Consider the following 13,633-nt stretch of genomic DNA (forward strand, 5'->3'; position numbering starts at 1 on the left):
CCTATGGATAGTTGTCACCATAAAAATTGGCTATTTAACATTCCGAGGGGACAACTTATCAGGATTAAAAGAAATTGCTCAAATGACAATGACTTTATTACACAGTCCAAAGTACTAGTGGAACGATTTCAGGCAAAGGGATACAACATGGAGAAAGTGAATTCTGATTTACAACAAGTAGCATTATTAAATAGAACTGAACTTTTGGAAAACAAGAGGACACCACCAAGGGAGGTGAACAATAATTTTAAGCTTGTGCTTGATTATAATGCTCAACACAAGCAAGTTGAACGCATCATTAAAAAACACTGGAGTGTCCTCAAACAAGATAAAGTTTTGGGACCCCACCTTCCGGAGAAACCTGGTTTCATATACAGGCGAGCACCTGTGTTGAAAGATAGGTTAGCACCGGGAGTGGTAGATCCCCCTAAGCGTATGAAAAATACTGTTTTCCAGTTTCTATCCGGATTTTTTGCATGTGGGAAATGCGGTGTCTGTCGACAAACGAGGAAAAACATAAAGAAAAGAAAATCGTTTAAATCTAACAGCACAGGCAACGAATACCATATTAAAGATTTAATTACATGTACCACCATTGGGGTGGTCTACATGATGGAGTGTGGCTGTGGACTCCAATATGTGGGTCGCACATCACGACCCCTGAACGTAAGAATAGGAGAACACATCAAAAATATAAAAAAGGGTGAGGTGTCACACAGCGTCTCCAAGCACTTTAGAGAAGTCCATGATAGAAACCCTCATTCTCTAAAGTTTTGGGGAATTGAACATGTCCAGCCACATTGGAGGGGGGGAAACTACATTCGACAATTAAGCAGAAGAGAGTCCTTCTGGGTGTATGAGACGAAAGTATTGGCACCCAGGGGGTTAAATAAGGATTTTGACCTCAACTGCTTCATTAGTGATAGATAGCCCCCCCTCCCTGAAATATCTGTAGATTCACTCAATATTCATCATTTAATATATAGACATTTGTCATAGTTTTTATACAGATTTTTAATTTTTATATATTTTTATATACATAAAATATTTTTTTTTGTGTCATTTTATAGAATTAGCAATATATTAGAGGTATTCCACTTTTACCAATAATATATTTTGTGAGTTTTTAACATTATGGCAATAATTTGATTTAATGCGATTTTATGATGCGATTTTATGTAATAAAGATGTTTTTATGCGATGATTTTAGGAGAAACACCCGGGGGATGGCGGCGCAGTCACGCGGTCTCTGGTAGTGATTTAGTAGATCTATATATGTTTCAAATTGCCCCCTCGATATAATAGCTAGTGACACCGAAGATCACAGGAAGTGTATCTTTTGGTTCCGGTGTCCTGTGCATAGCTCAGAGTGAGGAGGACATGTGACCGCTGGCCAATCCACCGTTAGCAGCATTGGTAAATAGGCGAGGCTGGACACGCAAACTTCACCCCTACCGAAGAAGCCAAACGGAGCCCACGCTCCAGGCGTAACGCGTATAGGGAGGCGGAGCCTGCGTGCCTGACGCCGATCGCTCGGGTGCTACTCTCTAACACTGAATGCCATAACAGCAGGCACGGCTGAGTGCCCAACAAATGTGAGTTACCCCTTTATGCTCAATAAAAGCTCATTATTTACATTCAGAGAGCACTAGATCTTTGCTTTATCTTTATTTTATGTCCTGGCGACCCCCGGAGGTGAAGGCTGGAGAGGTTACCTGTGATAGTCTGTTTATCCCCTGATATGCTCATGCTGGCCCGTTTGGGTCTGGTATCAAGGTGAGAGGCCAATCTTACTGGTGGAGGGAGTTCACACACTGGTGGTTCCTGCTTGATTCACAAGGGATTGAGGCTGTCCTGTCATCACCTGGATATACTAATCATTACTTTGGAGCACTTTATATGAACATTTATGTTTCATCAGAGCACATATGATGGACACTATATTTTGTTGATAACACTTGTTGATTCATTAATCACTTATTATTTTTGTGCACTTCTGGCGCAGCACGTTTTTTGATTTTTACGTGAGAAGCTATGACACCAGTCATTTGAGAATTTGAAAATTCGGCTAAGAGCTGACATAAGCACAAAGTCAACAGTGACAGTTTTAACTGGGGGCTTTCCTTGAATGTAGCATACACTGTGCCTGCTCTAGTAGACATACTGTAAATGAAAACACTGCAGAAGATAATATTGGTATGTTTGATTAAGAATGCGTTAACATTTGAACACTTTTAACATGAGCTTTGTTTTGGGAAATAGTTTAACTAGTGGGGTTTTGATCCACTTTAAAGTGTCATTATACTTTTGCAGTCAAATTGGTAAAATACCTACTTTAGATTGTAAGCTCCTTGAGTACAGGGACAGATGAGAATGTACAGTGTATATGCAAAAAGCTGCGTAAATAAAAGGCAATATATAAATACCTGTAATAAATAAATAAAATAAATATCTGTTACATATTCTCATTTGGATAGCATAGCCTAAAATTTAGCTTACCTCTTTAAGGGTTCTTTTCATGAAATTCCAGCACTATAAAATCATACTTAGTACTCTATGTTGATGATCGGGCTGGACAGTTGTGTTTTATATAATTAAGGCAGTCTGTACTGTGCTGGCAGATTTACATTATCAGATGTAAACTAGATTTGAACACTCTCTGGCCTCACAATGGCTTAAAGATTATGCCTCTTGCACAGGGGAATTAAAGATGCCACATTTTTTTACTGATCTGAATACAGGTGCATTGTTTTTGATGGAACAATGCACACAGCTGCGTAAAGATTAGTAGTACACTGATTAGTACAGAGCCGTAAAATAAAAATAATAAATCGTATGTTTGAGTGCAGTAATGCACACACATAAAGTGCATCCTGAAAGTATTCACAGCACTTCACTTTTTCCACATTTTGTTATGTTACAGCCTTATTCAAAAATGGATTAAATTTATTATTTTCCTCAAAATTCTATAAATAATACTTCATAATGACAATGTGAAAGAAGTTTGTTTGCAATCTTTGCAAACTTATTAAAAATAGAAAAAATAAAAAAATCACATGTACATAAGTATTCACAGCCTTTGCCATGACACTTAGAATTGAGCTCAGGTGCAACCTGTTTCCACTGATCATGCTTGAGATGTTTCTACAACTTGATTGGAGTCCACCTGTGGTAAATTCACTTGATTGGACATGATTTGGAAAGGCACACACCTGTCTAGGTAAGGTCCCACAGTTAACAGTGCGTGTCAGAACACAAACCAAGCCATGAAGTTCAAGGAATTGTCTGTGGACCTCTGAGACAGGAATGCATCGAGGCACAGAAAAATTCCTGCAGCAGGTCCCAATGAGCACATTATCCATAAATGGAAGAAGTTTGAAACCACCAGGACTTTTCCTAGAGCAGGCCACCCAGTCAAACTGAGCGATCGGGGAAGAAGAGCCTTAGTCAGGGAGGTGACCAAGAACATGACAGAGCTCCAGCATTTCTCTGTGGAGAGAGGAGAACCTTCCAGAAGAACAATCATCTCTGCAGCACTCCACCAATTAGGCCTGTATGGTAGAGTGACCAGATGGAAGACACTCCTTAGTAAAAGGCACATGACAAACCCACCTGGAGTTTGCCAAAAGGCACCTGAAGGACTCTCAGACCATGAGAAACAATTTTCTCTGGTCTGATGAAACAAAGATTGAACTCTGTTGCCTGAATGGCAAGCGTTATGTCTGGAGGAAACCAGGCACCGCTCACCACCTGGCCAATACCATCCCTACTGTGAAGCATGGTGGTTGCAGAATCATGCTGTGGGGATGTTTTTGAGTGGCAGGAACTGGGAGACTAGTCAGGATTGAGGGAAAGATGAATGCAGCAATGTACAAAGACATCCTTGATAAAAAAAACCTGCTCCAGAGCTCTCTGGACCTCAGACTGTGGCGAAGGGTCATCTTCCAACAGGACAACGACCCTAAGCACATAGCCAAGATAGCAAAGGATTGGCTATGGGATAACTCTGTGAATGTCCTTGAGTGGCCCAGACAGAGCCCAGGCTTGAACCCGACTGAAAATCTCTGGAGAGATCTGAAATTGGCTGTTTACCGATGCTCCCTATCCAACCTGATGGAGCTTGAGAGGTTCTGCAAAAAAGAATAGGAGAAACTGTCCAAAATAGTGTGCCAAGCTTGTAGCATCATACTCAAAAAGACTTGAGGCTGTAATTGGCTTCAACAAAGTTTAGAGCAAAGGCTGTAAATACCTATATACATGTTTTTTTTGATTTTTAATAAATTTAAATATAATAATTTGCATGGATTTTAAACAAATGTCTTTCACATTGTCATTATGCGGTATTGTTTGTAAAATTTTGAAGAAAATAATGAATTTAATCACTTTCTGAATAAGGCTGGAATATAACAAAATGTGAAAAAAGTGAAGCGCTGTGAATACTTTCCGAATGCACTGTATGTGTGTATATGAATGTATATACATGTGTATTGCAACACTGGAAACTAAGAGAGGATGAGGAAGAATTTGATGCATGTTTTTGCATTCACAGTTTTACACATTTTTATGCCATGTCTTTACCAAACATTTAACTAAGGATCGTTACATCAACAAAATTCTCCATCAGCAAATACAGTATTTTGTCCGCATATAAAAGGCCTTAGATGCTGGCCTCCTGCATTGTATGGTAGAGAACTTATTCTGTCCTTAGGACAGACTGACATTGTTCAGAGAAACATGCAGTCAGTCAAGAGGCTTCCTCCTGAGAAACATCTAAAACAGCTTTTCTCAAGCTTTTCAATATGGGGGAACCCTTAAAATAACTTTCCGGCATCTGGGAACCCCTTATAATAATTACTATATCTACAACTCATGATTCATTAGTGTGATGCTCAGTGAGAAGAATGTTCCTTTCGCTTGTGGTCTTTGGGAAGAATGACCCCCTTACAGATAGCTAACAAGATCAATGGAGTCAGTGGGAATTTATCCTACAGGTAGAAATGGCTCATTGCTTAAGGAACCCCTAGCAACCTCTGGAGGTATCCTAGGGTTACATGGAACACTGGTTGAAAAACCCTGGTCTAAAAGGTAAGAAATATTTTTTTAATATTTTTTTTTAGGTATGTTGTGGGAAGACATAACATATAGTGGCGTTTTCTCATATCTGACTTCAAAAGTGGAGGTATACTTTAAGACTGAAACCAGTGCACAATGGAGAATGGGGAGCAGAACATCTGCCACTTCTCCTATATCTGCAGTACCTAGACAAGAAGACACTTAGGCCATCTATCAGTCTGTAATAGGAATCTTCCAATTAAGTTTTTATGAGATGTAAAGTGAATTGTCAACCATATCAGTCGTTTATTTGCTTAGAAAATAAAAACTGGTTGTGGCTGGCTTTTAACAGACACGCCTAGGCAAACATACCTCCCCTGTCTAACCACTCTTCCAACTAATATATCAGAGGGAATGCATTGTTTCTTTCTGATTCCATTACATTATCCATTGCACTATTTGTTTTTGGTGTTTACACAGTGCACTGTTGGCGAGCCAGTTCTTTGTTTGCCTATGACATAGTATAAATCTGTTGATAGCGCTTATGTATGTTAACAGACTGTCACTCTGCCCTCTACAGGTTGAAAGGCTTATCCAGGAGAGAGGCTGGGAATTCATGTGGAATGAGAGGCTGGGATATATCCTGACATGTCCATCTAACTTGGGCACTGGCTTGAGAGCTGGCGTTCACATTAAACTACCTCTACTGGGCAAAGTAAGCTATGTACACTTTTCCAACGTATGATCAGATATTTACTTCCTACTGATAACTGCACACCAGTGTACACCATTAGGCTGAATTCACATCTGCCCATTCAAGCAATGATTGCCGAAATGCATGAAAAACAGGTCTCAAGCTTGTTGTATCCAGGGCCGGTGCAAGGATTTTTGACACCCTAGGCGAAACCTAATTTTGCCGCCCCTTGGCTCCTCCCCCTTGGCACCGCCCCCATTGGCTCCACCTCCTTTGCCCTGCACATGTATACCCCACCTTTTTAATGACAGCTACCATTTTGAATACAACGCTTTGCTAGACCAGCTAATTTTAAAATAGTTTATTTTAATTGTAAACATTTTCTCATATGCAAAACATGCTATGCTGGGCTCTGTGCTATGCCGAGCTCTGTGCTATGCCCGGGCTCTGTGGTACGCCGGGCTCTGTGGTACGCTGTGGATATCCCGGCAGGGCTGAGGGCGGCAGTGTCAAAGCTCAGCTGTTCAAGACTGTGAGAATGGAGCCGCTATTTCCTCTGTAATATCGGCTCACAGGCGGAGGGATATCAAGTGCACTCTGCCTGTGAGAGGAGGAGCCATACAGAGGAAGCACACGGCTGCAGTAGAGAGCAGAGCCATGTGCTTTCTCTGTATGGCTCCTCCTCCCACAGGCGGAGTGCACTTGATATCACTCTGCCTGTGAGCGGAACCTAAATAGTGGCTCCGTTCTCAGTCCTGACAGCTGGGCTCGCCTCTGACGCTGCTGTCCTCAGCCCTGCCGGGATATCGCCCTGCGCTCGCGGGTGTCCATGAGTGCAGGGCGAAATGCGGGAGACTCCCACAACTTGCAGGAGACTTGAAATGTCTGCAATACCTGGGAACACAGTACATTTCCATAAATCATATTCATTCATTTGTTACTATATTTGTGATCTGGCGCAGGGTGGAGATCGCTTTTGATTGTCAGAAGTGTGTTTCCCTTGGTTTTGGAAATGTTCACTAAATAAACCGAAAGCTGGCCATGCACTGATTGAAATCCCCTGAGTGGGTGCTGAGTGAATAAAGAAATCATTTAGATTTTTTTTTTATTCAGTGCTGGTTCACACTATTGCGATGACAGACATCACATGTGATTCAGATCGCACTGCTCCTAAAATCACATGCAATGTCTGTGTGGTGCAAATTCAGCCATACAGTTTGTATGGCTGAATTTGCATCTGAATCGCATTGAACTCACACAGGACCCTTTTTTTGGTCCGCAGCAGAATTGGATTGCATGGTGGTTCACACCAGTGCAATCAAATTCATGTGTGAACTTTCAGATCACACTGCTATATGACCTGGGGGTGTCGTTAACTTTGAATTGACACCCCCAGCGTATCGCATATGGCAGTGTGAACTGTCTGTGCTGCAGATGCGATGTGGAAACACGCAGTAGATTTGCAGTGTTCTCGCATCGCAATAGTGTGACCAGCACCAAGTCTGCAGACTGCAGGCTGAACAAAAAAAAATCTTTAAGTATTATATGGCCAGCTTTACTGAAATTAGATGTCTAAGGCTCCGTTTCCACTATTGCGGCTACAAAGTAGCGCTACTTCTAACGCAACTTTGTAGTGTGACTTGTTTGCGGCTACTTCTGGGGACTTCAGTGCAACTTCCTTTGACTTGTTGTGCGACTTGACGTGTCAAGTCGCACTACAAGTCGCAATAGTGGAAACGGAGCCTAACTTAATAGCAGTCAGAATTAGAAATAACCACCTTAACACCTTCAACCCCCCCGGCCCCCAGATAGCTTCTAATTCTTAACCAGGATCTCTTAGGATAGCTTCTTAAACCAGCATATTGTATGTAGAAAACATGTTTAAATTATGATTCTAAGAGTTGAGTCCTCCAGCCAGGCTCCAGCACACACCTTCCAATCCTTTCTTGCTTTGGTTTCTCCTCCTCGGTTAAGTTGCTGCCCTCCATAGCATAGATTCCACACTCCATGCTTCCTCTCTGCCTGTTCTTCCCAGACCCCACGCTGGCTGCAGTGACACTCCCACTCCCTCTGATATGTGAAGTGATTTCACTCCACAGCTTAGCACAGGACAGGAGAAGAGGGCGGACCTACGGGAGCCGAGGCTGACTGTTTACATCTGGAGGGAGGAGGGGGAGGAGGGGGGTGAGACTCCGTGACAGAGACAGGCTGTCACAGACATCCTACTGAAAAAAGTCAGCTCACAGGACTCGGTGACTTGCGAGTTACCGATCACGGTCTGTCAGTGTCAGTGATAGATTATGTAGTACAGAGACCAGAGCGGCTCGCTGCTGCACAGCACAGGGGAGAGGGAGGGAGAGACTGAGAAGGGGAATTGAAACTAGCGGCCGGCCGCCGCCCTAGGCGGCAGTGCGCTCTAGGCGGCTGCCTAACTTGCCTAGTGGTAGTGCCGGCCCTGGTTGTATCATTCATTGTTTTGACACCTCAAATGTGGCCAGCAAATGTGTGCTTTTGTGCTCAGCAAAATGTGCAACAAATGTGCCAAAATGGGCAATAAAAAGAAATGTGTAAAGCTTAATACCCGAAAAGTTGCGGGGGATCTTTTGGCTTATTTGTCACACTTTGCTCAGCTGTCACAAATGATCTTGTATTTTGCCCAATGAGTTTATTTACTATGATTGCCAGTTCCATCTAGTGGCCACAATGTGGTATTTTCCTGAAATACCTCAATTAGAAAATACTTCATTATGGCCACAAGATGGAACTGATGATCCTAGGAAATAAACGTATTAGCCAGCTGAGCGGATGCTTGAGATATCTGAAGAACATTTTTTTTTTTTATAAATAGTTCCTATAATATACATGGTGTTTAGCTACATTAAAGATCAATTTCAAAGCTTTCTCTGGCTGGGCAAGGTGAGAAGCGTGATGTCACCACCCTGCCTCTCCACCTCATTCAATTAAAGAATGCTTTGCATTCATTCAGAAAATTCAAAGCATTCTCTGAATGGTGCACAATGCATCAGGCTGGCTGCTCAGCCCTGGATCAGGAAGCTAGTGGAGAAAATACTGAAGCAGAGGTGTACACCTGTGGCCAAAAGTTTTGAGAATGACACAAATATTAATTTTCACAAAGTCTGCTGCCTAAGTTTTTATGATGCCAATTTGCATATACTCCAGAATGTTATGAAGAGTATTCAGATGAATTGCAATTCATTGCAAAGTCCCTCTTTGCCATGAAAATGAACTAAATCCCATACATATTTCCAGTGTTGGGGTAGTTACTCAAAAAATGTAATTAGTTACTAGTTACTTCTGTAAATTGTAACGAGATTACTTTACTAGTTACTGCATTTGAAAAGTAACTTCACTACTTATTACTTTACTTTCCTCTTTCTTAATTGACCGTGTAGAAGAAGATACATGACACTCTTTCTGCATAGAGTTTATTGTATAAACGCAGGCTTTGGGAAACATGAGAACAAAACCTGAAAAAACAGAATAAAACATAAAGTGCAACAAAAATTCATAAACTTCATCCCTCTCTATTCTTCGAAATAACGATTGTATCGCACGGCTTGGTTAACGCAGGAAAGCGCGTTCCTATAGCCTAGTAAAGTAGTGTAGTTACCAATATTAGTATTGTAACTAGTTACTTTACTTAGTTACCAAAAAAAAGTAATGTAGTTACTGTAATCAGTTACTTTGTAACTAGTTACCCCCAACACTGCATATTTCCACTGCATTTGTGAAGAAGGCTTTATGGCATCCAAGAAAGTCCAGCAAGCGCCAGAACCGTCTTCTACAGCTGATTTAGCTGCTGGATCAGGGCACCACCAGTGCAGAGCTTGCTCCAGAATGGCAGCAAACAGGTGTGAGTGTATCTGCACGCACATTGAGGCAAAGACTTTTGGAGGATGGCCTGGTGTCAAGAAAGGCAGCAAAGAAGCTACTTCTATCCAGTAAACACTTTAGGGACAAACTGATGTTCTGTAAAAGGTACAGGGATTGGACTGCTGAGGACTGGGGTAAAGAAGTTTTCTCTGATGAATCCCCTTTCCGATTGTTTGGGGCATCCGGAAAAAACCTTGTCTAGAGAAGAAAAGGTAAGGGCTATGATCAGTCCTGTGTCATACCAACAAAGCATCCTGAGACCATTCATGTGTGGGGTTGCTTCTCAGCCAAGGGAGATGGAACAAAACTTCCTCCGAGAGCAACTCCTCCCAACCATTCAAAAACAGTTTGGTGAGGAACTATGCCTTTTCCAGCATGATGGAGCACCATTCTATAAGGCCAAATTGATAACTAAGTGGCTTGGGGAACAAAACATTGAAAGTTTGGGTCCATGGCCAGGAAACTCCCCAGACCTTAATCCCATAGAGAACTTGTAGTCAATTCTCAAGAGGTGGGTGAACAAAAAAAACCCCACAAATTCTGTCAAACTCCAAGCATTGATTATGCAAGAATGGGCTGCCATTAGTCAGGATGTGGCTCAGAAGTTGATGAGAGCATGACAGGGTGAATTACAGAGGTCTTAAAAAATAAGGGTCAACACTGCAAATATTGACTCTTTGCATAAACTTAATGTAATTGTCAATAAAAGTCTTTGACACTGATGAAATGCTTGTAATTAAACTGTATACCATGGTACATCTGACAAAAAGATCTAAAAACACTGAAGCAGCAGACTTTGTGAAAATGAATATTTGTGTCATTCTCAAAACTTTTGGCCACATAGTTAGATGGACCAGTGCAGCTACATAAAAATACCAACACCTGCCTGGAATCCATCTTTAACTATAAATCATATTAAACATGAAACGTTTACCAGTAGAATAAGTGAAGTGCTGATAAAGCGGAATATTTATTGTGTTAAATAGTTTCCCAATTTTGTTTTATATTGAAGGCATCTGATCAAATCTTTCCACCTTAGGCATTGTAGTAATATTGGAATAGTAGTAGGATTTTTTTTACTTTTCTGTATACTACCTACTGAGATCTATTTGTGAATGTTTTTAGGATCCTCGCTTCCCCAAAATACTAGAAAATCTTCGTCTTCAGAAGAGAGGAACAGGAGGAGTTGACACTGCCGCTGTTGGTGGCATATTCGATGTCTCAAACTTGGACCGCTTGGGGAAATCTGAGGTAGGGAGCAGTGATAATATTCTCTATGTGTTTGGGGCTTTTGAAGTCTATTTTTAAATATTTATTTAAAAAAAACTTACAGGGTTTTTTTTTATATAAAATTACATCAAACATATATTTACTTCTTTCCATTACATTATATTTGTCAAGGACAGTCTACATATGAAAAAAAAAAACCGTGTCAATAAATTTATAAAAAAAAAAAATATATATATATATATATATATATATATATATACAGTATATATGAAACTGAATATTAAGGAAACGCTTAATATAATATGAATGGGTATACAATAAATATCAATTCATCTGATAGAAATTCATAAATCTACATATCAGTCCATGTGCGCTTATCAGTATATCACCATAAATAAAGTTGTATTATAAAAGTGATTCAAAACATGTAGTCTATTTATATATTAAGTCACGCAATTTTTTACAGCGTTTTTTGCCGCAAAGCAATGCCTATTACATTTTCTGTTTGCCCCAAATATTTTGAGCACCAGCCGCCACTGCATCCGATGCGCCGCCAGGTTGCACTTTAGTCTGTTCAGGAGCTTAGTGATGCCCTGGTTCAGATCTGGGAGGAAATACCCCAGGACACCATCTGTCGTCTCATTAGGAGCATCCACCGACATTGTCAGGCATGCATACAAGCACAAGGGGCCATAAAAACTACTGGGTTCCATTCTGAGTTGCTGCAATGAAATTTCAGCAAATTGGACCAGCCTGCTGCATCATTTTTTCACTTTGATTTTTGGGGTCTTTGAATTCAGCCCACTGTAGGTTCATAATTTTCATTTCCATCAAATGATGTGGCATCCTTTTATTCCTAATGCATTACCCAGTCCATATCAGTATAGATATCCAGCATGATATTTTTCCCTAATGTGATCTGATGTGTTTTCAAAGTGTTCCTTTCATTTATGTGAGCAGTGTATATACATTTTACCTTAAAGCACCCATGCTGATCACATATATAGTTTGAGTTTTATACTGAAATAAGTTACCCTTGTAGGACTAGGAGGCTATGAATAAACTAAAAAACTTAACAGCTCTTAACAATCATGTACCTAAATGGAAAATTGGTATTAAAATGACTTAACTAAAATCCCTGGGAAGCTGCAGTGAACTAAGCATGCCCATATTTATAGTGTCACCTTCAGGTCACAGTAGGCTTTGGAAGAGCAAGCTGATTTATGAGCCAGAAGTATCTCTCCAGTCCTCTTACTGTTTACTGCCCTCACCTAATCGTTCTATAATCCCTGCAGGTGGAGCTGGCGCAGCTGGTCATCGATGGAGTGAACTACCTGATTGACTGCGAAAAGAGACTAGAGAAGGGACAAGAAATCCGTATCCCAGCACCAGTGGCTCAGTTCAAGCACTAATCCAAAGTTATTACTGTCATACTGCAAAAAAATAAAAATATGTGGCCTCAAGAGTGTATAATAATCATGACGACACATCAGTAAATGGAACATAATTTATACATTGTGAGTCCACCTGACTTAATATGGTGGTCAGGAACAGCATGCACCCTATGGGCCTGATTTACTAAGAATAAGCTTGCTTGCCAGGTTGATGATCTCCAATAACATAACAAGGATGCCTTACCCTAATTTTTAAACAGTGAATGTGATATGTACAGAATGAATGTAAATGTCACATACATACCCAATGAAAGGTCTACGCAAATGTAAAATCACTAAAATGTACCATACATTCTCATTGTCATACCACCCCATTTACAATTTTATATATATACAGTATACACAGGTACATGGAAGGATTTATTTTCATTTATTTACAAAATTATTTTTGTTACAACTTTGAACATATTCCTGTTTTTACAATTTTTTCTAAAAGTTTTGAGCTAGAAATTCTTCAGAATGTACTGTTTATCAATTGCTTGCTAACGGATCACCCACAGTAAACCACATCATAGAGATCATCAACTAAGCCAGGGTATATCAGCATTGCTTACCCTCATTGGCAGTGTGAGCTCAGGTTTTGTAAATCAGGCCGAATATGTTGTACAGCGGTTTAATCATGTTGTGAACATCTCCGTATATAAAAAGCAATTGTCACCATGCTAATAAAGTTCACTGCTGCCTAAACTGCCTGTCTTTTTTATCATCTAAAGTCATAATAATTAATAAGGACATGTGGAAATAATATGTGACTAAATACACTGGTAGATTTTCAACTGAACGTTCACATGAAAAATCTTGTTAGTAGATTTGATAATGCCAACAGAGGCTTGATGAATTTCGTTCAAAATGTCATTTGCGTTTAACATTTCAATGTAGAATTAATGGAATTTCTAAAACGAAAACCATATTTACTGTTAGAATTTCGCTCACTGGAGAAAAAGTTTCCATTCTGTGCCTTCAATTTTTTTAACTCACAATGGTCAAAACCATTATCAATTTCACCCCATTCATCTCAATTTGTGTCATGCTCTGTGTACCAATATATCCCAATCAATTATTATTTACATAAATATACACATAGCATAAATCAACAGTTTAACCACTTTACCACCGGAGGATTTAACTCTTTCAATTCATTTGCAATTAGGCAGGCCCTTGCACTACATAGTTGAAGGTAAATTTAACCACTTTACCACCAGAGGATTTTGCTGTCTTCCGTCCAGGCCACTTTTTGCGATTCGGCGCTGTGCGAATTTAACGGACAATTGCGCGGTCGTGCGACGCCGTACCCAAACGAAATTTACGT

The 13,633-nt window shown here is 40.3% G+C and overlaps 1 protein-coding gene across 1 annotated transcript in view; it reads left to right on the plus strand.

Annotated features, from left to right (window-relative positions):
- CKMT1B (creatine kinase, mitochondrial 1B) overlaps nucleotides 1–12,320 on the plus strand; it is a 52,063-nt gene extending 39,743 nt beyond the window's left edge. The window contains exons 7-9 of the mRNA XM_082254017.1: nucleotides 5,633–5,767; nucleotides 10,766–10,891; nucleotides 12,166–12,320. Coding sequence (XP_082110143.1) covers nucleotides 5,633–5,767; nucleotides 10,766–10,891; nucleotides 12,166–12,282 — 378 coding nt within the window. The 3' untranslated portion in view covers nucleotides 12,283–12,320. The remainder of the gene's footprint in view (nucleotides 1–5,632; nucleotides 5,768–10,765; nucleotides 10,892–12,165) is intronic.
- The last annotated feature ends 1,313 nt before the right edge of the window (nucleotides 12,321–13,633 follow it).

The sequence above is a fragment of the Pelophylax lessonae genome, assembly GCF_965119305.1.
Source record: "Pelophylax lessonae genome assembly, chromosome: 4".
NCBI classification, from domain to species: domain Eukaryota; kingdom Metazoa; phylum Chordata; class Amphibia; order Anura; family Ranidae; genus Pelophylax; species Pelophylax lessonae.